This window comes from Oratosquilla oratoria, chromosome 32 (assembly GCF_046742065.1).
Source record: "Oratosquilla oratoria isolate Oo_2021 chromosome 32, ASM4674206v1, whole genome shotgun sequence".
Lineage (NCBI taxonomy): Eukaryota > Metazoa > Arthropoda > Malacostraca > Stomatopoda > Squillidae > Oratosquilla > Oratosquilla oratoria.
The window spans coordinates 13477090-13502827 of NC_134808.1; the positions used below are offsets into that span (position 1 = coordinate 13477090).

General features: G+C 38.4%; 1 protein-coding gene across 9 annotated transcripts in view; it reads left to right on the plus strand.

Annotated features, from left to right (window-relative positions):
- Nucleotides 1-25738, plus strand: part of RyR (Ryanodine receptor) — a 636026-nt gene that overhangs the window by 261267 nt on the left and 349021 nt on the right. For all 9 annotated transcript variants that reach the window (XM_076213834.1, XM_076213833.1, XM_076213832.1 and 6 more), the window contains exon 2: nt 15471-15575. In XM_076213834.1, the coding sequence (XP_076069949.1) occupies nt 15471-15575 (105 nt within the window). The remainder of the gene's footprint in view (nt 1-15470; nt 15576-25738) is intronic.

Consider the following 25738-nt stretch of genomic DNA (forward strand, 5'->3'; position numbering starts at 1 on the left):
TAATTGAAGAACTAGACAACATCAAGTGGGACATCGTAGAACTGAGCGAAGTCCGAAAAGCGAAAGAAAAGCTGATACAATTACAAGATGGTCACCACCTGTTATACTATAGAGGTAAGGACAAAGAAAGATCTAGTGGAGCAGGATTCTTGATCAACCGAGAGGTTGCTGGTAACGTAGTCAAATTCAGTAGTTTGTCAGATAGGTTAGCTTGGATGGTGATTAGGCTGTGTAAAAGGTACACTCTAAAAATAGTTCAGGTTTATGCACCAACTTCACAGAGTTCAGACGATGAAATTGAGTCCTTCTATGATGATTTAAGTCAGGTAATGGATCAAGAAAAAAGTAAGTACATGTTGGTAATAGGCGACTTTAATGCTAAAGTGGGGAAGAAGATGGGAGATGAGTCGTGCATTGGGAAGTTTGGAGTAGGTGAAAGAAATGACAGAGGCGAGATGTTAGTAAATTTTGCAGAGAACTACAAGATGTGGTTAATGAATACTTTCTTCCAAAAGCGTGTAGGTCGTAAATGGACTTAGAGAAGTCCAAATGGGATAACAAAGAACAAAGTAGACTTCATATTAGGAGATGAGAGCAAGAAGGTTAGCAATGTTACGGTCATAAATAAAGACAACATAAGTAGTGACCATAGAATGGTAGGTTGCACAGCTAAATTCAATTTCAGAGCCGAGAGAAATAAACTAGTTTTAAAAACGAAAATAAGTTTTTGCAAAGGTTAAAAATAAGAAGGAATTTCAGTTAGAAAGTAAAAATAGATTCAAAGCTTTAAGAACTAACGAGAACACCGTCGAAGATATGAATTTTAATTTAGTGAATATCATCAGGGAATCGGCAGAGAAAATAGGAAGTACAAAAAGTATTAGAGAAAACAAATATTCCAAAGCTACAAATTACCTAATTAAAAGAAGGAAGACCATGCAGATTAAAAGCAGGAGAGACGAAATAGAAAGAGTAGAACTAACCATACTTATCAACAAAAGGCAGAGATTAGAGAAAAGAAAGAGAAACATAGATGAATTAGAGTAAACTATTCAGGAAGGTAAAAGTATTAAAGGGACCGAGCACAGAAATGCTTTACGAAGACAGCAAGTGATATGTTTGAAAAATAGAAATAGAGAAATCATTAAATGCATTGACAGAATGGTAAAAAGAGTAGAAGAATTTTACCAAGAGCTTTACTCGTCGAAGATCGTGGTTGAGTTAGTAAATTCATCTGTAGACGTTAGTAGTGTACCAGATATTACAAAGGAAGAAGTAGAATTAGTTCTAAAATATGAAACGAGGAAAAACACCTGGGGAAGATGGTATATCGATAGATCTCTTGAAAGATGCAGGGAAAGAAGTTCATGTTAGATTAGCTCAGTTGTACACCCAGTGCTTACGCCAGAAAATCGTTCCTGAATCGTGGTGCAATGCTATAGTGATTTTGCTTCATAAAAAAAGAGACCAGAAAGACCTTAGTAAATATCGACGATTAGCTTGCTATCAAATGTATATAAAGTATTCTTCAAGATCATTACAAATAGACTAGGTTAAGTTTTAGGTGGAAACCAACCGAGAGAACAAGTGGGCTTTAGGAGCGGATACTCGACTCTAGACCATTTGCAGGAGGTTGAGTTGGGAAGAAAAAGGTTAGAAGGTTAATGGCAAATGTTTGAACCACCTAAGATTTGCGGATGATATTATTCTTATTTCAGAAGGAGCAGAAGACTTGCAAGATATGCTGAGTGATCTGAGCAAGGAAAGTCTCAAAGTAGGTTTAAAAATGAATAAGACCAAAATCAAAGTAACGTTCAAAAAGAAAGTTCAAAGTAAAGAGATTATAATCGATGGTTAGAGTCTTGAAGAAGTTGAAGAGTATAATTATTTAGGCCAGATGGTGAAAGTGACAAAAGATCATGATAATGAAATCAAAATACGTATTACAATTGGTTGGGAAGTGTTTGGTGAGAATAATAAAATCCTGAGAGGCTCTCTACCTTTATGTTTGAAACGTAAAGTTTACAATCAATGCATTCTGCCAGCAATAATCTACGGATGTGAGACTTGGAAACTGACGAAGGCAATGGGAACAAAGCTAAGAACTGCACAGAAGAGAATAGAGAGATCAATGATGGGAATAATGCTGAGAGACCGAAAGAGAGCAAATTGGGTGAGAGAGCAGACTAGGGTGAAATATATTGTGGAGGCGGTGAAAAAGAGGAAGTGGAATTGGACAGGTAAGTTGGTGTGAACGACTGATGAGTGATGGAGCAAGTGTGTTACTGAGTGGACGCCGCGAAATGGGAAGCGTGGAAGAGGGAGACCAAACAGGAGGTGGAGAGATGAGATTGAGAAGTTTGCAGGGGTGACGTGGCAGAGGTTGATGCGGTCGTGTTAATCATGGAATGCTATGAAGGAGGCCTTTGTTAAGCAGTGGACTCAGGATGGCTGATTTGATTTTATTTAATTGATTTGTCTATGGACGCTTTCACACGTGGTCGTGACGTGTGAAAGCGTCCATAGACACCCATGGTTATTTGATAGCACGGCGTCATGTCGTGGACGGCGCATGGCAAAAAGTCGGATACGTGTGAGACGAGCCGAAGAAGGAGGTCTTGGCGTCAGAATTGTGGTAATGATGCTTCAATAGTTTCTTCTCTGGTATCCCTTGAAGTACTCTATTGCGCACAGGCCTCCAAATACTAAAGAATTTGCCTCGAGGGTTAAGTAAGCATTTCTCGCTAGCATGCTGCTTGCTTTTGCTACTTCGTTTGAATAGAAATAAATTAGGTTACGATCTTTTGTTTTCCAAATTTCCAAATGTCAAATTACTTTTACGTCATATAGTGAGAGATTTAATGACGAAGTAAAAAAAGTTGTTTGTATGTTTATTTATTTGTTTATTTATGAGGTAAGAGTATGACAGAAAATTTTGAAAATAAAAAAAAATATTTTGGAAAGAAATTAAGAGAGGAAGAGGAAGCGAATCGAGTAGAGAAGGAAAGGTAAAAGATGCAGATGGAGAAACGATAATGGAAGAGAGGGTAATGAGAGGAAGATGGTCAGAGTATTTTAAGGAGTTGCTAAATGTGAAGGAGGATAGGGAGGGAAAGGTAGTTGCAGTGGGAAGCGCTAAGAAAATGACCGTGATGAGTGAGGAAAATGGAGGAGAAATAAGGAAAGGTGAAGTGAAAGCAGCTGTTAAGATGATGAGAGCAGGTAAGGCACCTGGTCTGGATGTATGCCATGCAGAATGTCTGAAAAAAGGAGGTACAGTGATGGTGGATTGGCTGGTGAGGTCATTTAATGTTTGTTTAAGAGAGGGTAGAGTACCGGAGGACTGGAGGAGTGCCTGTATAGTTCCAATTTACAAGGGAAAAGGGGACAAGTGTGAGTGTAGTAGTTTCAGAGGGATTAGCTTGTTAAATGTAGTTGGGAAGGCTTACGGGAGGATCTTGATTTAGGGGATTATGAGAGGAACAGAGGGAGTAACTGGTGAGGAACAGTGTTGGTTTAGGACAGGCAGGGGTTGTGTAGATCAGATTTTTGTAGTAAGACAAATATGTGAGAAAGCTATAGGAAAAGGTAAGGATGTATTTTGGGCTTTTATGGATTTGAAAAAGGCTTATGACAAGATAGATAGGAAGGCACTGTGTGAGGTATTGCAGATATATGGGATAGGAGGAAAGCTGTTAAAAGCAGTCAAGAGTTTTTACGAGAGTAGTAGAGCTTGTGTTAGGATTAGAAATGGAGAGAGTGAGTGGTTTGAGGTAAAGATGGGACTTCGTCAGGGATGTGTTATATCGCCCTGGCTATTCAATTTATACATGGATGGGGTGGTGCGAGAGGTGAATGCAAGGGTAGTGGGTCAGGAGAAGGAGAAAAGTGGGAGATAAGCCAGTTGTTGTTTGCTGACCTGAGGTGAGGAGGAGAACAGGGGTGGAAAGGGAGTTGGGAGATATTGCTGATGAAAGAGTATTGGGATGGAATGGACACATGGAAAGAATGAGTGAAAAAAGACTAGTAAAAGAGGTGTGGAAGGCAGAGGTGGAATGAGTGAACATGAGGGGACGACCTAGGATGAGATGGATGGATGGGGTAAAAGGGACATTGGGAAAGAGGGGAATGTCTGTTGAGGAAGGAAGGGAGAGGACAGCAGATAGGGGTGAATGGAGAATAGTTGTGAATGGATGATGCTGTGATGCATGGGGGGAGTGGGGGGGGATGGGGTGAGGGAGTATGTATGAGAAATTAATTGACGCAGTCCGAAGGGATTTCTCCCCGTCTTCTCCTTTTCTGCATGAGGGGACGAGAGAGGGGGGGGGGTTCGTCCATTTAATGAAGCGGTCTTGCTGTGGATGTGCTGTGTCTTGCGACACTGCTTCTGATCCAGGGCAGTGTACAAAATGCAGGTATGACTCGTAATCCAGGGTGCGCCAATATAAGAGGGAAAGAGGAGGGTAGAGGAGAGTGGAGTATGTAAGGGATGGAATGGGTGTGAGTAGTTTCTATGCCTTTGTTTTTTGGCTACCTCCCGTGTAAGGGGGAAAAAGCCTTTGGTATTTGTATGTATTTATGTAATTGTTTGTCTGTTTATCTATCTATTTATTAATCTATCTTATTTATCTATTTTCATTCATTTATTTATTTACTTCTATATTTATTAATTTATTAATGGTTTTATCTATACATTTATTCATCTATTTACTTATCTATTTTCTGCAAATTTCAATGAGTGGCAAGAATTCCAAAGCATGCAGAAGAGATCGTGTCTACTTCGAATATTTTATTTTTGCAACTTTATAACCTTTTTACCATTTTTTGAAACATATAAAGGTGTGTGTGTGTGGTCTTGGTGGAGGGCAGTACAATATCCTTGCACGGACTGGACGAAGGTGAGAGTGCGTTCATCTCGATTTGACCTAGTACAGTGTCAAGCGGGCCCTACTCGATCAATATTATTGCGCAACATTCCGTATTGTACAATATTACTAACGGTGTAGAGATGGCATTGAAGAGGCACACGTGCTTCTAATTGTGGAGTTGTTTCAGGAATGAAACGTAAACTTGCTGGCCTTGGGTGGTGCAAAACTGAGAGGAAAAGATCGATAGGAGGTTGTCACGGAATATACAGTAAGTCCAAGAACGTATGTGAGTTTGAGTGTGATATGTATGAGGGTGATAGTGGAGAATGTGGAAGAGGGTAAGTCATTGAGAAGGGCCGGGAGTGGAACTAGGAGAAAAGTATTTTTGAGTAAAAGGGTTATCACACTGGGCTATGTTTCCTCCCGCATCCTACCTCCAGCCTCCATTTAAATAACTAGAACACGTCTTCGCCTACAGAAATCTAGACTTTGCTAAGAACATTTATATAGTATGTCTAACATTATATACTATAGGTTTATAATCTCTTAGTTAATCACTCAGTTTTGCTATATATAACGGAAAGATAATTTAATATTTGGAGATTTGGAAAATGAAATATTGCAACCGAAGTCGTTTTTACTCAAACGATCTCTCAGTCGGCGCTGGTGAAGCCCATGGAAACCCAATGTGATGACCCCCCAAACTGGAATCGATGTGAAAAGGGTTGACGAAAAACTATTAAGAGTTAAGAATATTACTAATATGGACAATCTTTAGTAGAAATGATTGATGGTACAATGTTATAGATGTATTTGGAAAGAAGTCGAGGAAACGATGAGGGTGACACTTCTGTGACCTATGTAGTCAGACTTCCAAGGAAAGGAGCAGACACTATAATCTGTACGCTCCAAGGAGTCCGTTCAGCGTGTAGCATACGTCATGGTTTACTACTAGCCATTCTACCAAACCAACCTTAGTACATGCCTCTCTCTCTTTCTCTTATTTTCTATCTATGTGCTATTTGAAACTATTTTTCTCTTTATTCTGTATATAGTAAAGGAAGCTGTATAATACAATGAGTATCACTTTCTATGATTATAACAACGACTTGAATGAATTTCTATGTTGCAGCGTTTTCCCCCCATGCTGCCACACCGAGGTGTCACAGGCAAGACAGGTGGGATGGGGTGGGTAACCGTTATTAAAATCCTAAAAAGTAATTTTAAACTGCATATCGATGGGAAATAACAGAGAGAGAGACATGTACCAAGGTTGATTTGGCACGCGTATGTCACACCCTGAACGGACTCTTGGGGGCGAACAGACTATAGTAGTAGTCAGAATTCAGCTGGGGACTATGTATTATAAGGTCAGGGAGAAACCAATGAACCACAACGATAAATCTGGAAACGGACTCCTTAAAGCCAATAAACAAATAAATAAATAGACAAAAAAGGAGGGTTAGTAGAAGGGAGAGAGCACTTTTTGGTTACGCGCAGGTGGCTGAAAGGTGGAATGGAGATGCAGATGCTTCGCGTGGTATGTGTGCGTGTATAAACGCGAGATGCTCTGTTATAAATAGTCATATCATCTATTGATATCCAGTGGCTCCTCTAAGCTGAATGAAATCGCCTGTAAAGAAGAAAATAGATAGTGAAAGAGGGGGAGGGGAGAGGTGGGAGGGGGAGTGTTAGATGGCAGTGTTTCTCAACGGAAGCATCGTCACTGGCAGTGGACGAATGATACGCAGCCTTACATCCTTTCAGCTTCCACATCCCCCCCCCCTAAAAAAAATCTTATACATAATGGCATGTATCCCTCAAGTTATCTTCGTTTAGTTTGTAAAATTTAAGGACGCGTCTGCATCCTCCTTCATGCGTCGAGCTGTGCGCTCCATTTTTGTTAATGCCTATGCATACTAGTTACATACAGTATTAGTTAAATATGATGGGAAATGATTATTAGAAGGATATGGTCGTTTGATTCTGTTTCGTTGAATAAGTGTCAGGAGAAAAAATCGCTTAAACAAGGAAGTTGTTTTCTTTGGAGTGGAAATTTTATTCCGCGCTTGTTACTACGCATGCGCGAAGGATGGGCCGACTCTGTTTCTTGTGCTTGTCTGACTGCCCTTGTTTTTTACCTCTAATCTTTTTCCTCTTTCCTTTTCAGTTTTTATTGTCTTTTTTGTTTTCTCGATTTTTTTTCCATTCGTGCATAGGTCATTCATTTTTGTTCTTACAATATTTTTTATTTTGCCTTGTTGCCGTGTGATCTCTCCTATCGTTTTCTTGACCTTTCTGCTCTTACCTACATGTGCAGGTTGAGTAGTATCGTGTGTCAGCCCAAAGCTCGATACCCGTTTATAGACATCAAGTTGATCATAGTGGGGGATTGAATGCCGTCAGTGCATTTCCATTAATGTCGTAAAAGGCGATGCAATAATAGAATTTGCCATTTTGTATCTTTCATCCGCGAAGGATCAAGGCATGATTTGGCTCGGCTACCCCCCCCCCCCCGTTGCAACAAGAAGAAGGCCATTGGTATGTCCACGGATACAGACAAGTACATTCGTAGATAAATTTACAAGTAAACGAAAAACTATATGATTGGAACGAAAAGGTCAATATTCACATACCGGTATATACGCGTTCTGCAGTCACGAAGACGCTTGCTCGTAGATTCAAGTGTTTACGTACTATTGAGAACATTTGAAAATGGCTCATGATATATCAAAGTAGTGGATATGTATCTTTCAATGTTGTACACTTAATGTATATTTTATACATGATAATTCTCGCATATCAAAAAACTATTTTTTGTCAACAAAATTGTGCTACTTCAATGACAGTGGAAGAAGTATTTGCATAGTTCCGAATTGAGTCAGGTACAACACGCACATATGAAGATTTTATGGAGGTGGGAATGTTTGTGCATAAAAAAGAAGCAAATTGACACACGCAATTGCACTGCCACTTTAAGGAGTGAGGGCTTTCTCCCTCAGCTGAATGAAATAGTTTGGCTTTACCCGCCAGGTAGAAGAGATAAAGAGGGAGAGGATAGTTATGATTTAAAGTGGCTGTTTGCCCTTTGTGAAGTGAGAGGGTTTTCCCTAAAGGGAACAAAGCCGAGGGCAAGTACTCTCAGTGTATTGGCCAGCACGGCTGCATGCCATGCAGAAAGACCCCAGGGATCGATTCCCATAATCTTGAAGCAAATAAATTTTACGTCTTTTACAAACGACCAAAAACACTCAAAGTGAAGATCTGTTGCGAACTGGGCGTTGGATTTGATACCCTGGACGTACCATTTTATTCCCTTGATGGTGCATTCGATTCTCTGGGACGCTGCATTCGACTTCGGACTTTGTCTTGGGTTACACTTAGATGAATGCCGCGCATCCATGACGCGGTAGCCAGACGTGCATACGAACACACTCCCACTGACGTCAGCAAAGCCGCGTAGGTAGAAGGAATTGGCAAGGAGCGTCGTCGCAGCGGGACCGTGGACGATATCGTACGTGTACGTGCGCGCGTATGAGCGGCGTTTACAAGTAAATAGGAGAGGTCGTATGTATTTTTTCAGGTGTGCTTGTGTCTTCATATCATTTCTAGTGGATGGCTTTATTATTGTCTGCATTTATATTTATAAGTAAGGTAGACGTGTCGTACATCTGAATGAAGTTTGCGACAAAACCACAGGAGAAATTGTAACAAAATGACAGTTTGATTTTTCATTTATTACATCTTCAGAAAAAAATACATCAAAAATAGAAGAAGGAACAAGTTTTATACACATTTCACAAAAATTTAGGTACCTGACAAATGCCCTGACTCAGGTTTCGATCATAATTCCCGACGTCTTCAAGTTCATTTATTAATCAGGAGGAATCTATTTCATGATGAACTAGGTTGGTAATTATTTGTCACATTTAAATTGTCCATATTTTTTTCTTGGTGAATAGGTTTACTGTCGCGACTTTATCTACATCAGGAGGCTAGGACATTGCCCCTTACAGAGGACTTTATAGCGTGGAATTTAATGAACCATGGCCTTGGTCCAACTCACTTGCGGCAGGGTTCGAGCCGCCATCATTTCGACCTCCGTCGCAAGTAGCGACGCTGTACCCCGAAAACAGGCATAACTCAATAATATTTCTTTTAAGGTCACCTTTTGTCCTTGGCAATACCTTAGTACTAACCCAGTCAATGTGGTGAACAAATGTGGCTTTATGAAAAAATGCTGTTTTAACACTATATTTGCGTTTTTCACATGACAGCGGACATCAGGTTGTCCACTCTGATTGTACATGCAAATGTGGAATCATGCATCATCCTCGTGTCGCATTTATGAATGTTTTCTAGAGCGTATTTAATCAGAAATCAAATTAGGCAACGGCAGTTTGATCATGCAACTCGTTAGTGAATAATCGTGGCTAAAAACAAGAAGAGACGCGTCAGCCTATTCCACAAAATGGATCTGTACACACATACATCTAACGAGCAGAGTTGTGGCAAAACGAGATTTATTTTGAAATACATCAACTCGTATAGGGCATTGAATGCATAAGTTCTTTCCACGCAAGACTTTAGAGGACCAATGTGACACCCTTACGGACCAGAGTCACTTAGGATTCTTTTAATAATGGAGATTAATCTCCTGGAATGTTCGGTTCCTTTGAAGTTAGTACTCCTTTAACACCCTTATGACTCCGTGTTCTAGGCCCTGTTTCAACTGCCGCGGTTCAATTGCAATTTAAGTCAATGGAGCCGTTCACACAACAGCGTAGTTTTTCTTTGATTATGCGGTATCGCTGCGGTTCAGACAGCTAGTGTGAACAAGGGCTGTTTCGTTGTCACCCGGTGGCGGAGGACAAAGCTACCACCACCGTGTTCCACTGTGTATAGTAAAAGATGGAGCAATGAGACTAGGATCCCAACTTCTTCCAGCAGGAAGAGTAGAGGCAGAAATATTAATTCGGCAACACACCTTATAGAGGAGACTGAGGATTTTGGACATGTATGTATGCACGTGTGTATGTATGCAGGTATGTGTGTGTACATGCATGCATTCATACATGTATATACGCATGCATGTATGTATGAATGTATGTATATATGTATGTAATGTATGTATGTGTATATATGTATGTACGTGCGTATGAAGCATATCCCTATATTGAAAAAAAAATCATGGAACCAATTTTAGACCCAATAATTCATTCATAATACTCTTAGAATCATCCAGTCACCCGTGAAGAGAGAGGGAGATTGAGTGTGTGTGTCTGTCTGTACACACCTTGTTTCGAAATTTATATTCAAATATGTCATATCAAATACTTGATAACAGTTGCTGTATCACTAGCTCAATTGCTTTTGTCCTAATTTGATTTGAATAGACACAAAAAACACATTCATTCTTTGGCACATTACATTTTGTACATATGACTCATTCCAAGTGGACCACTGGTAATCCATTATCACGTGTTTAGCAGTGTTCATAACTGGAGTGTATTTTCGTTCATAAACGGTGATGTGGGATCACTCTTCATTTTTTTTACGTCAAAGAATTACGAGTCTCTGACAGGCAGGAAGAAATCATCAGTCAGCCATGTTCCTCCTTCCACTTCGTGAGCCATCAACACTGCAGGTCCTCCTCCTGAAGCAGTTGAGCGCCAAGAGATGCCATTCTCCCGAAGGAACACTCTCAAACAATCACTCTCCACCCCCGTTTTTTATGAGGTTCCAGGCTTGATCTTTACCCAAATAAAATAATCTGTCTGTCACTATTCAGGAGGAAGACGTGAAAAACCGCTCCTGTGTTGAACAGGTTAAGCTCACTTGACAAAAACTTAGGTTCCTTGGTTGAATATTCAGTAGTTTGGGCACAGTGTCTGGTCTGAGATGGGGTTAGGGTGTCACAGCCATCAGTATTATATACATTATATAAGCATAATTCATACAAATGTGTAAGTTATACACACACACACACACACACACACACACACACACACACACACACACACACACACACACACACACACACACACACACACACACACACACACACACACACACACACACACACACACACACACACACACACACATATATATGTGTGTGTGTGTGTGTGTGTGTGTGTGTGTGTGTGTGTGTGTGTGTTTGATTGAAGACCAGGGTTAATTCTGTGTACACTATCTTCTTATTTTTTCAATCTCACGAATAAAGTATTTATAAATATAAGGAAGGTTAAACATGAGGCTTCCAAAATCCATGGTCTAATTCGAAGAAGGAACATTACAAAAAAATATAAGTTTCCGGTTGACTCGTACAACCATATTTAGGTAAGAAAGAATGCAATAAGTGCACAGAATAGAAAGTTAAACAGAGATCATGTTTGAGATCAGGACACTGAAAGAGGTAGGTTATAGCTGAACCTTATGTGGCATTTTGTCTTAGCTGGGAGGTCGCTGTTGCCTTATGTAGTTGGAAGTGCTCACTCTGTATGTCTGTATGTTAATAACTGGAGTGTATTGTGAGATGTATTTTTTTCTAAGATATGTATTTTCTCGTGATTGTTACATTATTTAAGTATGGTTGTGTTGTTTATTGAATTTTGTCTGGTGCGAGTTTTATTGTGTGCTTGTGTCATGTGTTCGTATCCTTCCTTCGCGAGGGTACATTGAGAGTCCTGCATACGACACCAATATACGATACACAGGGGAGAAGTTTGTAATCTTTGGGAGAAGTGTACTGACAAAGGAGATTTTTGTCATTAGCCGAGTTATTTTTCAAGCTTGTCGACTTCTAGATTTTTGTAGTATATGATAACGAAGGCCAATTTGCCTTGTGGGTTTGTGCATGTGACATTTCATGTAATTATATCATTTAAAATGCGTTCACCTGTCATATATACCGGTGTCATTAGATTCCTGTAATAAACGGAATATGAGGAGAGAGTGACGTTAAGCCTGTATTGTGAAGAAGTACGGGTCATAAAGTCTTGTCTCCTTGTCAGTGACAGAGTTAGAATGGCAATTGTTGATGAGTATAAGCTTCATGCGCAATACTTCAAGGTGGAAATATTCTCAAGAAGAACAGTTCTTGTACGTACGCTGATTGCTTTTCCCGAATGACCCAAAGTTTGTAACGCGAGGTGCACTCACTTGCGGCATTTAGGCATCTACCAATATTTTTTTCTTAGACTGTGGCTTTGTACATGCTGTCTTGAGAGTGAACAAGGCCGTCAAGGAAACGAATCTTGTTGTATATGTTGAGTTCAAAGGTGAAATTCATTATGGAAACAATTTCCAGTGGTTACTGTTAGTCCTTTAAATAGGATTCACTTCTAACTTTAACAAAAATGTCACCGACATATCTACAATATGTAAAGGGTCTTGAGGCAGGGTCTTGCAATATCCCATTTTTCAAGTTGCACAAATAAAAAGTCAGCAAATCTATCACAAGAAGGTATATATTTTAGAAAAAAGAAGTCTGTATCTCACAATATACTCTAGTCATTAACATACAGACCGACACAGTGATCACTCTCCCCAACTATATAAGGAAGTAGCATGGCAAGAGTCACCTCCTAAGACAAAACCCCACAAGACAAAATCCCAAACAAGACAACCTCGTGTCTAACCTTGCTTCTATTTATTGATACTCTATTTGTAAAATTGAGAAAATCATTAGGAATACAATGAATAGAGGATTAGATCTGGTCTTCAATCAAACGCGCTTACTAGAAAACTTACTTCTCATTTACACCAGCGTATGTAGATACTGCATGAGGGGACGGAGAGGGGGATCGCCGATTAGTGAAGCGGTCTTACTGTGGACGTCCTATGTCTTGCTGCATTACTATTGACCCAGTGCAGTGGACGGGATACAGAGATGACCCGTCATCCATGAGGAGTTAAGATGAGAGGGAAGAAAGGGCGGTGGATAGGACTGGAATGGGTGAGAGTGGGCACTTGCCTTTTGACTTGGCTACGTCACTTGTAAAGGAAAAAGCCCTTGGTATATAGATAACTGTGTGTGTATACACACACACACACACACACACACACACACACACACACACACACACACACACACACACACACACACACACACACACACACACACACACACACACACACACACACACACACACACACACACACACACATATATATATATATATATATATATATATGTATTTACATATTTATGTATATACAGTATATATAATGTAAAATTATACATAATGCCTATCAGGAACCAAATAAACCAGAGCACCTGACAACAGGCACTTTAGTGTCTGCCAACAAGCAAAACTAGTCTAATCCAAAAGTCAGACAAAAAAGCCTACCAACAGACAAAGAAATCGGAAGGCCTGAAAACATTAGGGTTTACCAAAAGCTAAACAAATGAAAAATCCTACCAACATACAGAAAACAGAGACAACAGATAAACAGACCAGAAAGCCTGCCAACAGACTGGAGGATATAACAACAGACAAACAAACCAGATCTACCAACAGACAAGCAAACAGGGAAGGCAGACAAACATGTAAACAGACCAGAGGGTTTACCAACAGACAGAACCTTGGAGAGGCAAGTTTTCCCTTCCTGCTGCTCGACGGAGACCGAGTGACTCATCTTAAAGTTCAAAGGGTAAATTGGTGATAACCCGGCATGCTCATGTCCGCGCGGTCGAGGTGCAGGTGTTGTGGCTTGGTTGCGTGCGCGCGATGTACAGCTACTCTCAGTCCTTACCTGGGACCTGAATCTCACCACTTCGGCAAGTTCACCCCGTGACAGTGCCCCTGGGGGTCTTGACTAAAGGGGTTATCACAGTGGTCTATTTTTCCTTCCATATCCAATCTCTATTTGAATAACTAGAATATGACTTAGCTTACAGGAATCTAGACTTCTCTAAGAACATTCCAACAGTGTCTAACATTCGTGTAGGTTTACAGTTTCTTAGTTTATCATTGAGCTTTGCTATATATGACATAAAGATATTTTTATATTTGAAGATTTGAAAAATAAATTATGTATTGTAACCGTAGTTGTTTTCATTCAAACGAACTCTCAACTGTCGGCGTGATGAAGCCCATGGAAATATATTGTGATAATCCCTTAACGGGGAGTTTCATTAGGTGGGCTGGCTGCTTTGATGCTCCTTGCATGCACTCGTCGAGTGTAAACCTCTGGGTTCCCCTTGTGTCTTGGTAGCGGAGTTAGCATCGACATACTGTACTCTTTCAAAGATAGAAGGAAAATTGAGTTCTAGTCTTACGTTTGCATTGTTTTTAGTTCTAGGACACCAAGAACTATTCTTTTGATATCATCCTCTGAGGCATTTTCTGAGACACATTCTCATTCTCTTTTCTTTTGTGAAGAAGGTACAGTGTATCTTGGGCACCAGCTGATCGGATAAAGACAGAGTAATCTATTTTTGTGAGCCCCACGTCGACACAATGCACCTTTTTGTTAGTCTTGAGTGTTTTAATTTCGAAGACGTCCAGTTATTTACATGCTCAAATGCGCTAAGGTGATCAGCCTCACAAACGTATACTCGTAGACGGTGTTCAGTTGCTGTCCAGAAGAAAACAAAGGGTGGTGCTGTCCCAGAGCTGAGTATTTTTGTTGTCGTTCCAGGAATTTCGAGTGCATAACCCGTGGCTCTGTTCACTAATGCATTAAGCTCATTTCGCAATGCTTCTTTTGATGTTGTTTTTATGAATAGGTGATCTGCAGAGCGACTGAGTGTCACTTTGAAGAAGAGGCACTTCAGCAATGAGCTTATTCATTAAAGTAGCATCTAAATAAAGAAAAAATAATAATAATTGTTGATCTATATTCCCATAATCTTAAATTTAAACTTTTGTAGCTCTGTTATAAACTATCAAATGATCAAGGAGACAACATATCCAAAATAAAGGTGCTAGACGGAAGCAAAAATAACATTAAATGAATGGTATATGAATTATGAAATTAAAATAATCCGGTAAACTTGATTATTTCGAAAGACTAATTTCATTTGAACTGTTTACATTACAGTTGTACTTGCTTCAAATAAATGCTTATGTTAGCATGTTAAACTGTCCCAAGACTATTCATGTTCCCACCTTGACTTAAAAGCCACTTCAAAAACTAAACTTTTCCAGAAAAGGCGCAAAATCTTTCCGTTTAAGAGGATATGTGACGAAGAACTGAGATTTGTAATGGTAAATATGAATTGTGAAATAAGAATGGAATGGGTAGTGTGAAGGCATCGAACTCACGCAAATGAGACCCCGCCTGAGGAAAAATAACCGCAAGCTGAATTACTGTATAATTTAATGCCGGTGTCACACTATGCGGCGGCGCCGGATGCGGCCAGATTATGGGCAGGTTTAATTAGATTAGTAAAGTCACCTGGCAATAGCCTACATTTTATATAACGGCCACTATCTCTCCCTGGTTAACTATCATGACCTCTCTAGTCTAATGACTCATAATAAGGGAGACTTTGCTGTAGCTAACAACAAGCCGCAACGGCGGCGCCGGACAGTGTGATAGCACTTTTAGTTCTTGAATACTGATGCCTTTTTCTTTTCTTTCGACTTTACAGGAGGACATGGTGTGCCTGTCCTGCACGGCCACCGGAGAGAGAGTCTGCTTGGCTGCAGAAGGTTTCGGCAACAGAACATGTTTTCTGGAGAACATTGCAGACAAGGTAAGTGAAGTAAACTCACAACGATTCACTTGTGGCCTTTCAGCGATGGCAAATTTGTGCTCGTAGTTGTAAACTAAGGCAAGCACAGCTTGTAAGAGATATCACAAGGTACTAAGGTATATAAAGGTAAGTTGTAGCGCTATTACTGACATCTTGAGTGTGCTTGACACTTGCCATCACCATACGGCCAACGCAAAGAAACTTATTGAAATGATTCCACTCCAGGAAATATTGATTACAAACCAAAGACCATTTCCTGATTATAAATCTATAAAATGCTTCCAAACTTTGCAAATGGTTTGTGAACGGCTTGCAAACTGTTTACAAATAATTTGCAAAAAGTTTGTAAACTACCTATAATTGTTTGTAGATGACTTGTAAACTACTTGCAAACTGCAAATAGTTTGCAAGCAGTGTTTGAAAGATAAACCTCCTGCTGTGGATTGGGGTTTGAAAAAGGGGGAAGGGGGAAGTTCTACTGTGGGAAGGGGGGAGTTCCAGTGTGTGTAATAAAAATTGAAGCGTAAAATGCAAAAAATAAATAGATAAATAGATAGAAATAACAATATAATATAAAATTAAATGAACTGAAATAGAATAAACATATAGATAAAGAGGTAAATCAATTAATAACTGGTGAATAGATAGTAAAACAATAAATCATATTTCATAGATAATAACAGATAAATAAATAGATAAATAAGCAAATGAATAGATAGGTGAATATACTAAATCTCAAGTTTAGTCCATATAAAGATGTTTCATTAGCAGGCAACATTTGTAAAGTGTTAACAAAACGATTGCAAACATAGTTTGCTAAAAAAATTCGTGGAGTTGCAGTTGCATAAAGGACACACATTCACACGCGCGCGCGCACGCGAGTGCGCGACGGCGCAACTGATGCTGCAGCGGTCCGATTTCGAATCCCGTCCAGGTGCTGAATTAATTTCAAGATCGCTGCGCTGTGAGTCGTCACTCCAACTCTCGTGGGCGGGAAGTTGGGTGTTTGTGTGCGTGTAAGGTCACAACAGTACCCATAGATCGGTCATATATGGGCTCTGAGCTCTCTTTCGGGAGGTTAATCAATAATCCATAATGGGTTCAGTGAGAAGGATATTATCCACTAGACCAAGAAAATAATGGAAGGCCGGTACATAGATAATAAAAATAATCAAAATATAGAAAAAAAATCAACATCTATTATAATGAGAGAGGAAGAGAGAAGGACTTTGAATGTGTTCGAGATGAAATGTCTGAGAAGTATGATAGGGGTTACTAGGCTAGATAGTGTGAGAAATGAGGAGGTGAGGAGGAGAACAGGGGTGGAAAGGGAGCTGGGAGATAGGGTTGATGAAAGAGTATTAGGATGGTTTGGACACATGGAAAGAATGAGTGAAGAAAGATTAGTAAAAGAAGTGTGGAAGGGAGAGGTGGAAGAAATGAATATGACGGGGTCCTAGGATGAGATGGATGGATGGAGTGAAAGGGGCATTACAAAAGAGAGGAATGTCTGTGGAGGAAGGACGGGAGAGGACAGAAGATAGGGGTGAATGGAGAGGGGTCGTGTATAGATGATGCTGTGATGCATGAGGGGGAGTGGGTAAGGGATGGGGGTGAGGAAGTATGTATGAGAAAAAAATTGACGCAGCCCGGAGGGATTTCTCCCCGTCTTTCTCCTTTTCTACATGGGGGGACGGAGATGGGGGGTCGCCGAATTTATGAAGCGGCCTTGCTGTGGATGTGCTGTGTCTTCCGACACTGCTTCTGACCCAGGGCAGTGGACAGGATGCAGGGATGACCCGTCATCCAGGAGGTGCCAAGATAAAAGAGAAGGAGGAGGGTGGAGGGGAGTGGAATATGTAGGAAATGGAATGGGTGGGAGTGGTTTCTATGCCTTTTTTCTTTTTGGCTACCCCCCGTGTAGGGGGGAAAAGCCTTTGGTATGTATATGTATGTATGTATTATAAATGTACATCTTCATCAGCCTATAAAGATGAACGTATAATGAACAAGATTATGAAGATGAACATTAAACCAGTCAACCTAGAGAAAATAATTAACTCGGTGATTTATTATAATACAAGAAAACCAACCGCCTCCTTAAAAACAGCCACCGCCAAGAGTGAAAGTAACTTCAGAAATCACATGTCATCTATATTTTACCTGTGCACGAGGGAACTGTGAGGCCCTCCCCTCTATATTGGCATGACGACAGTGAGGTTATCTCGTCGTCTTTCATACCACCTGACATCAGGAGGTCCTAAAAGACATTTAAGAGAAGTCCAAGGCACAACATTAACAAGAAAAATTCAAGAAGAAAACACTGAGATTTTGGAAATATGTACAGATGATAGATGCCTCCCAATCTTAGAAGCATTATACATTAAGGAGTTGAACCAAAATCTAAACATACAACCAGATAATCTCAGGACTCTCCAAAGCATGAGACAAATCGTCATAAACCCGAAAATGAGACATAAACCCAAAAATCCAAGCCCGAGACAAAAACGCCACAAGTCTCAGCATACAAAATTTTTTCATAACACGAAGTAGGAGGCTCCCGCTAGCAAGTGATATTTCATCATTGCCTGAGTTACCAGGTAACCTTTCCCAGGTGACCTTAATCCTCCCCCAGTGAAGAGCAGGTATAGAAACTTAAGTATATAAAGGAACATCATTAAATACACACAAGAATAATTCTTATCCTCACCAGATAGAAAATTCCTAGAGGCTACTGAAGAAGGGTTTTTAACCCGAAATCACGATATAGCAAACATGACCACCTACAGTGAAGTCATAAACCTCCTTTCAAAGGAATATAAGTCCATATTAAGACGTGAGAAATACATTTAAGAAAATAACAAATGAACAATTAGCCATCACTTTCAATAATATATATATATATATGTGTGTGTGTGTGTGTGTGTGTATGTTTATATGTATATGTATGTGTATATGTATATGCATATATATATATATATATATATGTATATACATATACATATATACACATGCATACATACATACATATACAGTATATATATATATATGTATATATACATATATATATATATATATGTATATATATATACATATATGCGTATATATATATATATATATACATATATGTATATATATATATTTATATATATGTGTATATATATATGTATATATGTATATATATATATATATATATATATATATATACATATATACATGTGAGTGCCGATTGCACTATGTATAAGAATATCTTGATGTATGATATTATACAAGTAAATTATGATATGTACTAAGGTTAATGACGAATCACGGCTTGTGACATTTGGTCTGTGTCAAGTACCAATTGTATAATGTTCGAGTGTATTGACAAATTATGATATGTACTAAGGTTAATTACGAATCACGGTCTATGGCATTTGATGTATATTGAGTACAGATTGCACAATGTCTAGGTGTAATATGAAAATATATATGTGAGAAGATATCGATGACATGTGCGAGAAATAATTGAACTTAATGGTAACCACAAGCCCGTGTTGTTACGTATATAGTTACAATATATGTAAAATAAAATGGAAAATGTTATTGTCGAAATTGATGTACTGTAACGGTCCATTATATATATAATAAAATAAAATAAGATTAAAGAAACTCTAGAAAAAAGGAGAATGTTGAGTGGAACATAACTCGTATATTTATTTACGATCCCTTAGATGTATTCCTACGCCACAAAGTAGTGCGTATTTCCCTCGTTAGGATCGTAATCATAAATGTCCTTTCTGTGTGTAGTCGTTGAGTTGACAACATCTCCGTAAGTGCCATGGCAGTCATTATTGGTAAGCATTGAAAGAGTAAATTGTTATTTTTATGTAATGTCACTTGTTGAAATAATATGTAAGAGTTAGTGCATAAGTCATGTTAATTAGTAATGTATTTGGTTTCTCAGAATAGCAAAGGATCACGAAGATATGTGATGATATATGTTGTGGAGGCGGGTAAACAAAATCATGGTAGGAATCATGAAGTTGAGTTCAATGATTGTTATTGACGAATAGTGTGTTTAATCATTGCATTGATTTGATAGATTAATTATGAATGCAAATCACAATATGATACAATTTGCAGAAAACACACACACACAAACCACACACACAAACCACACACATTTAAACACCGTCTGTATAAGATCAAGACCGAAGGGCAACAATAAAGAAGATTGGAGTGTGCGTTATGATTGATTCCCATCCCTCTGTACCTCATGCCGCCGACCTTCGGAGACGGCGTTGACAGTTTCATGATTTTGTGAAACAGTTTCATGACAGTTTCATGATTTTGTTTCATACAATTTCATGTTGAGGTGCAGAGAAGGAGGGACGCCAAGCAACAAGACCCATAGGTTGGGACCACATGGAAGCCGACATGGCAGAGAGAGAGAGCAACAAGGGATCTATGAGAAAGTACTGGAATTAGTGTGACAAGAGCAAAATTGTGAGTAAACTTAAAATTCAAAGAAAGAATAGCTTTCTAGATACGATTTAGCCAAGTGAATTGAAGTTAGTGTTGGTCATCTAAGTTGTCATTCAATTCTGTAACTCTAACTTTATAAGTGCTAAGAAGAATGCTGTGATTGAACAATGAAGCCATAAGTGTAGTAAGAGAATGTAATTGTCTTTGAATTAAGTATGAAATTCCCTGGTTAATTTAACACTAATTTACGAAGGTTAATGTTGAGGATTGATTAAAAATGAGTGTAGTAACAGAGAAGTGTGTAATCCTTTTTGAATTAAGTATAAATTACCTGGTTTATTCAATATTGTTGTGTATAATGATGTTTAACAAAAATGTTGGGAATTAAGTGTAAAAAATATCAATTAATTATGAGTGCCTTTGAACTTTGAATTTAAATGAGGTATAGTTTTCTAGTTTATATTCATCTATATCTAGTGTGAGTGAGTGTTAAACATTCTAGATTGAACAAAATGGACAGAGCCACAGTATATCAACTGAAACTATATTTGAGAGCCAAAAGTCAAACTTGTTCTGGCAATAAGGCAGAATACAGGATTTTATCACAGCTAAGGAATTAGATGCAGATGAAGTAGTTCAAGAAATATTAGCTTTCAATAGAACACCAGTGGAAGATGGAATAGATGGTACTGTGAAACCAATAGATAGTGTATCTCAAACAGGAGAAAGTGACATAGGTAGTCAATTAGGTAAGGTGATGGCTAAGAGGGCGAGCTTAGACATCAAATTACAGAAGTTGAAAATGAAGCAAGAGTTGGAAAAGGAATTGCATAGATTAAAACTAGAGCAGGATAGGCTTGAGTTAGAAACGGAATTAGAATCAGCTAAGGCAGAATTTAATATTTTAAGTAAATTTGAAAGTAATGTAAATGTTAATTTAGAAAATGATTCTCGTGACTGCAGAAGTACAAATCAGAGTAATAGTGATAGACAACAGACAAATAGAGACATGATTACGACTTTAATGACCAAAAACATGATGCCTGTTCATGTGATTACTAAATTTAATGGTCAGCTAGACAAGTACTTTGAATTTATTAAAGATTTCGACATGTTAATTGATAGCAAGCATGTGTCAGATAATGAAAAGTTACAATACCTAAAACAATATACAGAAGGTAAACCACACAAGATAGTTAGAACGTGTTTACATTTAGATCCAAAAGAGGGTTACCAAAAGGCGAGAAGTGAATTAAACAAAATATATGGAAATAAAGAACGGATCGCTTTAATGCACATAGATAAAGTTCTTGCTTGGCCTGAAATTAAGGAAGAGAATGTTGAGACATTAGATGACTTCATTGTATAAGTGCTATATCGGGTATTCATTATGGAATTTCAGAATCACAAAATCTTAGGACTTTGCGTCAGTTAGTTGAGAAATTACCCAGAAATTTACAGGACAGATGGAGGAGAATAGTCGACGAGTTAGCTGAGAGTGGGAAGTTAGTGGACATTAAAGAATTAGTCAGATTTTTAGAAAAAGAAGAATATTGAATAACCCAACATTTGGGAGAAGTATTAAGGGAGGATTTAGAGATAAGAAAGTAGAAGTGAACACATGGAGTTCAAATAGAAAGATGAATTACAAGAAAGGTATAGAACCAAATGGTGGAAGAGTTCATGTCAATGTGAACATGTCAGGAAGAGCATGTTATTGATGTGTGTCCAGAATTAAGATGGTTTACTTATGAAGAGAAGTTGAATAAAGCGTACAATTTAGAACTTTGTTTCAAGTATTTAAGGAAAGGACACAAAGCGTCACAGTGTAGAGTGATTCGAACTTGTGAACAATGCGGTGGTTCACATCTTACACTTATGCATAGGACGAATAAGAATTTCAGAGTTGAAGGAAGTAAAGAAGTAACGGCAAATCCAGTGGTCACTAATGAGATTGATGATTCTAGAGTTCAAGTATTATCCAGTCAATTGAAAGATTCAGTAGGAGACACTACTGCTATCCCAGTTCAAGTAGAGTTAAATGGTAAGGTTGTTACTACCAGATGTTACCTTGACAATGGTAGCTCAGTCACATTTTGTACTAAGAATTTATTGCAGAAACTTGGAATGACAGACGTGAACTATCAGTCAACTACGTTACAAGTTAGTACAATAGTAGGTACAAGAGGAATGTCTTGTCTTAATGTTGAAGGGATGTCAGTGGCTGACATAGAAGGAAATAACCAAATTAGATTACCACCTGTATTTGCAGTGAATAAACTTCCTCTCAATCAAGGTCATGGTATTAGAAAGAATGACATAGAGAAGTGGAAACATTTGATGAAACTAGAATTTGATCACAGCCAAGGAGAAATAGAAATCATGATAGGAAGTAATGTCCCAGAGGCGTCTGAACCTTGGGAGGTTGTGCATGCAGAGAAAGTAGGAGATCCGTATGCTGTGAGAACACGTTTAGGATGGATATTGTGTGGAAGAATAATAGACAATAATCATGAAGTTCCTGTGAATAAGATAAAGGTTGATGGTAATTATTTAGAAAGTAAATTGATTGAATCTTATAATAGAGATTTGTTGAGTCTGGGTGTAGGCAAACGATTAATGGAAAGTACGAGATCCCTTTACTAATGATAGAGAAACCTAGGATAGTTCCTGATAGTGAACCTATGGCGGTCAAAAGACTTCAGCAGTTAAAGCGTAAATTCAAGGATGATGAATATTATAGGCAGTATAAGCAATTTATGATCAATTTACTAGAGAAAGGGTACGCCGAAGAAGTACCTAAGTGTGAGGTGAGGAATCAACAAGCATGGTATGTTCCACATTTTGGAGTACGTCATCCTACCAAAAAGGATAAAGTACGTGTAGTATTTGATTGTGCAGCACGTGTAAATGATTTGTCGTTAAATTATTTGTTGCGACAAGGACCTGATATAAGTAATCTTCTGTTAGGTGTCCTTTTGAGATTTAGATTAGGACTATATGCGTATACTGCGGATATAGAAACTATGTATTATCAAGTTTAAGTACCTGAAGATGATAGAGATTATTTGCGTTTCTTATGGTGGAAAGATGGACACATAGGAAGTGATTTAGTTAAGCTACGGATGACTTCTCATCCATTTGGTGCTAGTTGCTCACCTAGTATTGCAAATTATGCTCTAAAACGAGTTGTACAAGATCACGGCAGTCAGTTTCACAAATCAGTAAGTGAAATAGTTCTTAATAACTTCTATGTTGATGATCTGTTGGTGTCATCCGAAGACATTAATGTGTTGATTGACAATGATAATAATGTGATAGACCTTTGTAGTAAAGGTGGATTTAATTTGACAAAGTTAATTAGTAATTTCCTTGAAGTTTTGAAGAACTTACCCAAAGACAAGTGTAGTGATAGCATTGAGAAGTTAATCGAGGATGAAGATGTAGTACAAAAGACATTAGGATTGGATTGGTCTCTTGGCAAAGATGAAATGAGTATATCACTCAACATTGATGAAATACCTAGGACAAAGAGAGAATTGCTAGCAGTAATTGGTAAAATTTACGACCCATTGGGTATGTTAGCTCCAGATGTTCTTGAAGGAAGAGTATTGTTACAACATTTATTTAGAAACGGCATTGGATGGGATTGTACTTTGAGTGAAAGAGATAAAGGACAAATAAATGTTTGGATGTCAAGGGTGAATAAGTTCAAACATTTTAGCATTGATCGTTGTACGAAGAAAGGTATAACGTCAAAAGTAGAGTCAATTGAGTGTCACATTTTTTGTGACTAGTGAATTAGCATATGGTTCAGTGGTATATTTAAGATACAAACATGTTGATGGTACGATCCAGTGCAGCTTCATTTTGGGAAAAGCCAAAGTAGCACCTCTGAAATCAATTACAATTCCAAGACTTGAATTGGTAGCAGCCACGCATGCCATTAAATTGAAGTGTGTGATAGTGAGAGAATTACCTTTAAAGATGACCCAAATTTATATTTGGACAGATTCAACTACAGTGTTAAAATACTTGCATAATGATCATATAAGATTTAACCTTTGTAGACAGTAGAGTGTCTCAGATTCGAGAGAATTCTGAGGATGTATGTTTCGAGCAGAGATAATCCTGCCGACGATGCTACCAGAGGCAGACAAACCAGTAGATGGTCTGAAGGACCTGCTTTCTTGTCTCAAAATGAAGAAGTTTGGCCAGTCCAACCGCAAATAAATAAGGAAGATTTTTCTAACCTTGAAATTAAGAAGGTTATGAGAGTTGAAGTCGAACCAATACAAAATCATACAGTTGATCCTGTAATGTCACGACTAGTTTGTCATTATTCTTTATGGTTTAAATTGCTTAGAGCATGTAGTTATCTTATATTATTTGTCAGATATTTGCAAAGACAAAGTGTGTCAATTATCGAACTTAATGTTCAATTAATGGATGTTGCAGAAGAAAGAGTAATCAAATTTGTACAAAACTGCTGTTTTGCAAAGGAGATTGTCTGTTTATCCAGAAATGATCCTATTAATCTTTCCAGTTCTATAAGGAAACTTAAACCGATGTTGCTGAATGGTATACTCAGGGTAGGAGGTAGACTAGTTAACTTAGAATTGCCCTTGGATATGAAACATCCAATTATTCTTCCCCATGAACATCATGTGACTAGTTTAATCATTCAACATTATCACATGAAAGTAGGACACATGGGAAGGCAAGCAGTGTTAAATCAATTAAGACAGAAATACTGGGTAATTAAAGGTAATTCAGCTGTAAGGAAAGTATTGTCTAAATGTGTCACTTGTAGACGTTTCAAGAGTTCAACAATCACTCAAGAGATGGCAGCCTTGCCAGTAGATAGAGCAAATGTAAATCAGAAACAATTTTTTGTGACTGGAGTTGATTGCTTTGGGCCATTTTTTGTGAAAAGAGCACGATCTCGAATCAAGAGATATGGAATATTATTTACTTGTCTATCCATTAGAGCTATACATCTTGAAATTTTACATGATTTGACGGCAGAGAGCATGATAAATGCATTTATCAGGTTTATGTCCAGACGGGGTACAGTTAGGAAATTGATTAGTGATCACGGCACAAACTTCATTGGAGCAAATAAGGTATTGAGGGACAATCTTACCATGCGTCATATTAGTACTGAATTAACCAAGAGAGGTGTGGATTGGGTATTCACTCCTCCTGGAGGTTCTCATCATGGTGGTGTTTTTGAGAGAATGATAGGATTAGTCAGACGAGTTTTGGAAGTTGTGATAGGTTCACAAACTTTGTCCGATGATAATTTAAGTACATTTTTTTGCGAAGTTGAGAGTACAATTAACAGTCGTCCTCTAACTGTAGTATCAAATGATGTGAACGATTTGTGCCTCATCACCCCTAATTCTTTACTTAATTTGGATAATTATGTAGTGACACTTGATAGTGGAGAAATGGTCTGTGAGAGCAGAAAGAAATGGGGACAGGTACATCATTTAGCCAAAGAGTTTTGGCGAAGATGAAAAAAAGAATATTTGCCTTGTCTGCAAGAACGCCAGAAATGGTTGAAAGTTAATAGGAATCTTAGGGAATGAGATATTGTCTTAATGGTGGAGAATAATACACAACGCAGTTATTGGCTATTAGCAAGGGTTGTGAAAGTGATAAAAAGTAAAGATGGACTAATTAGGAAAGTG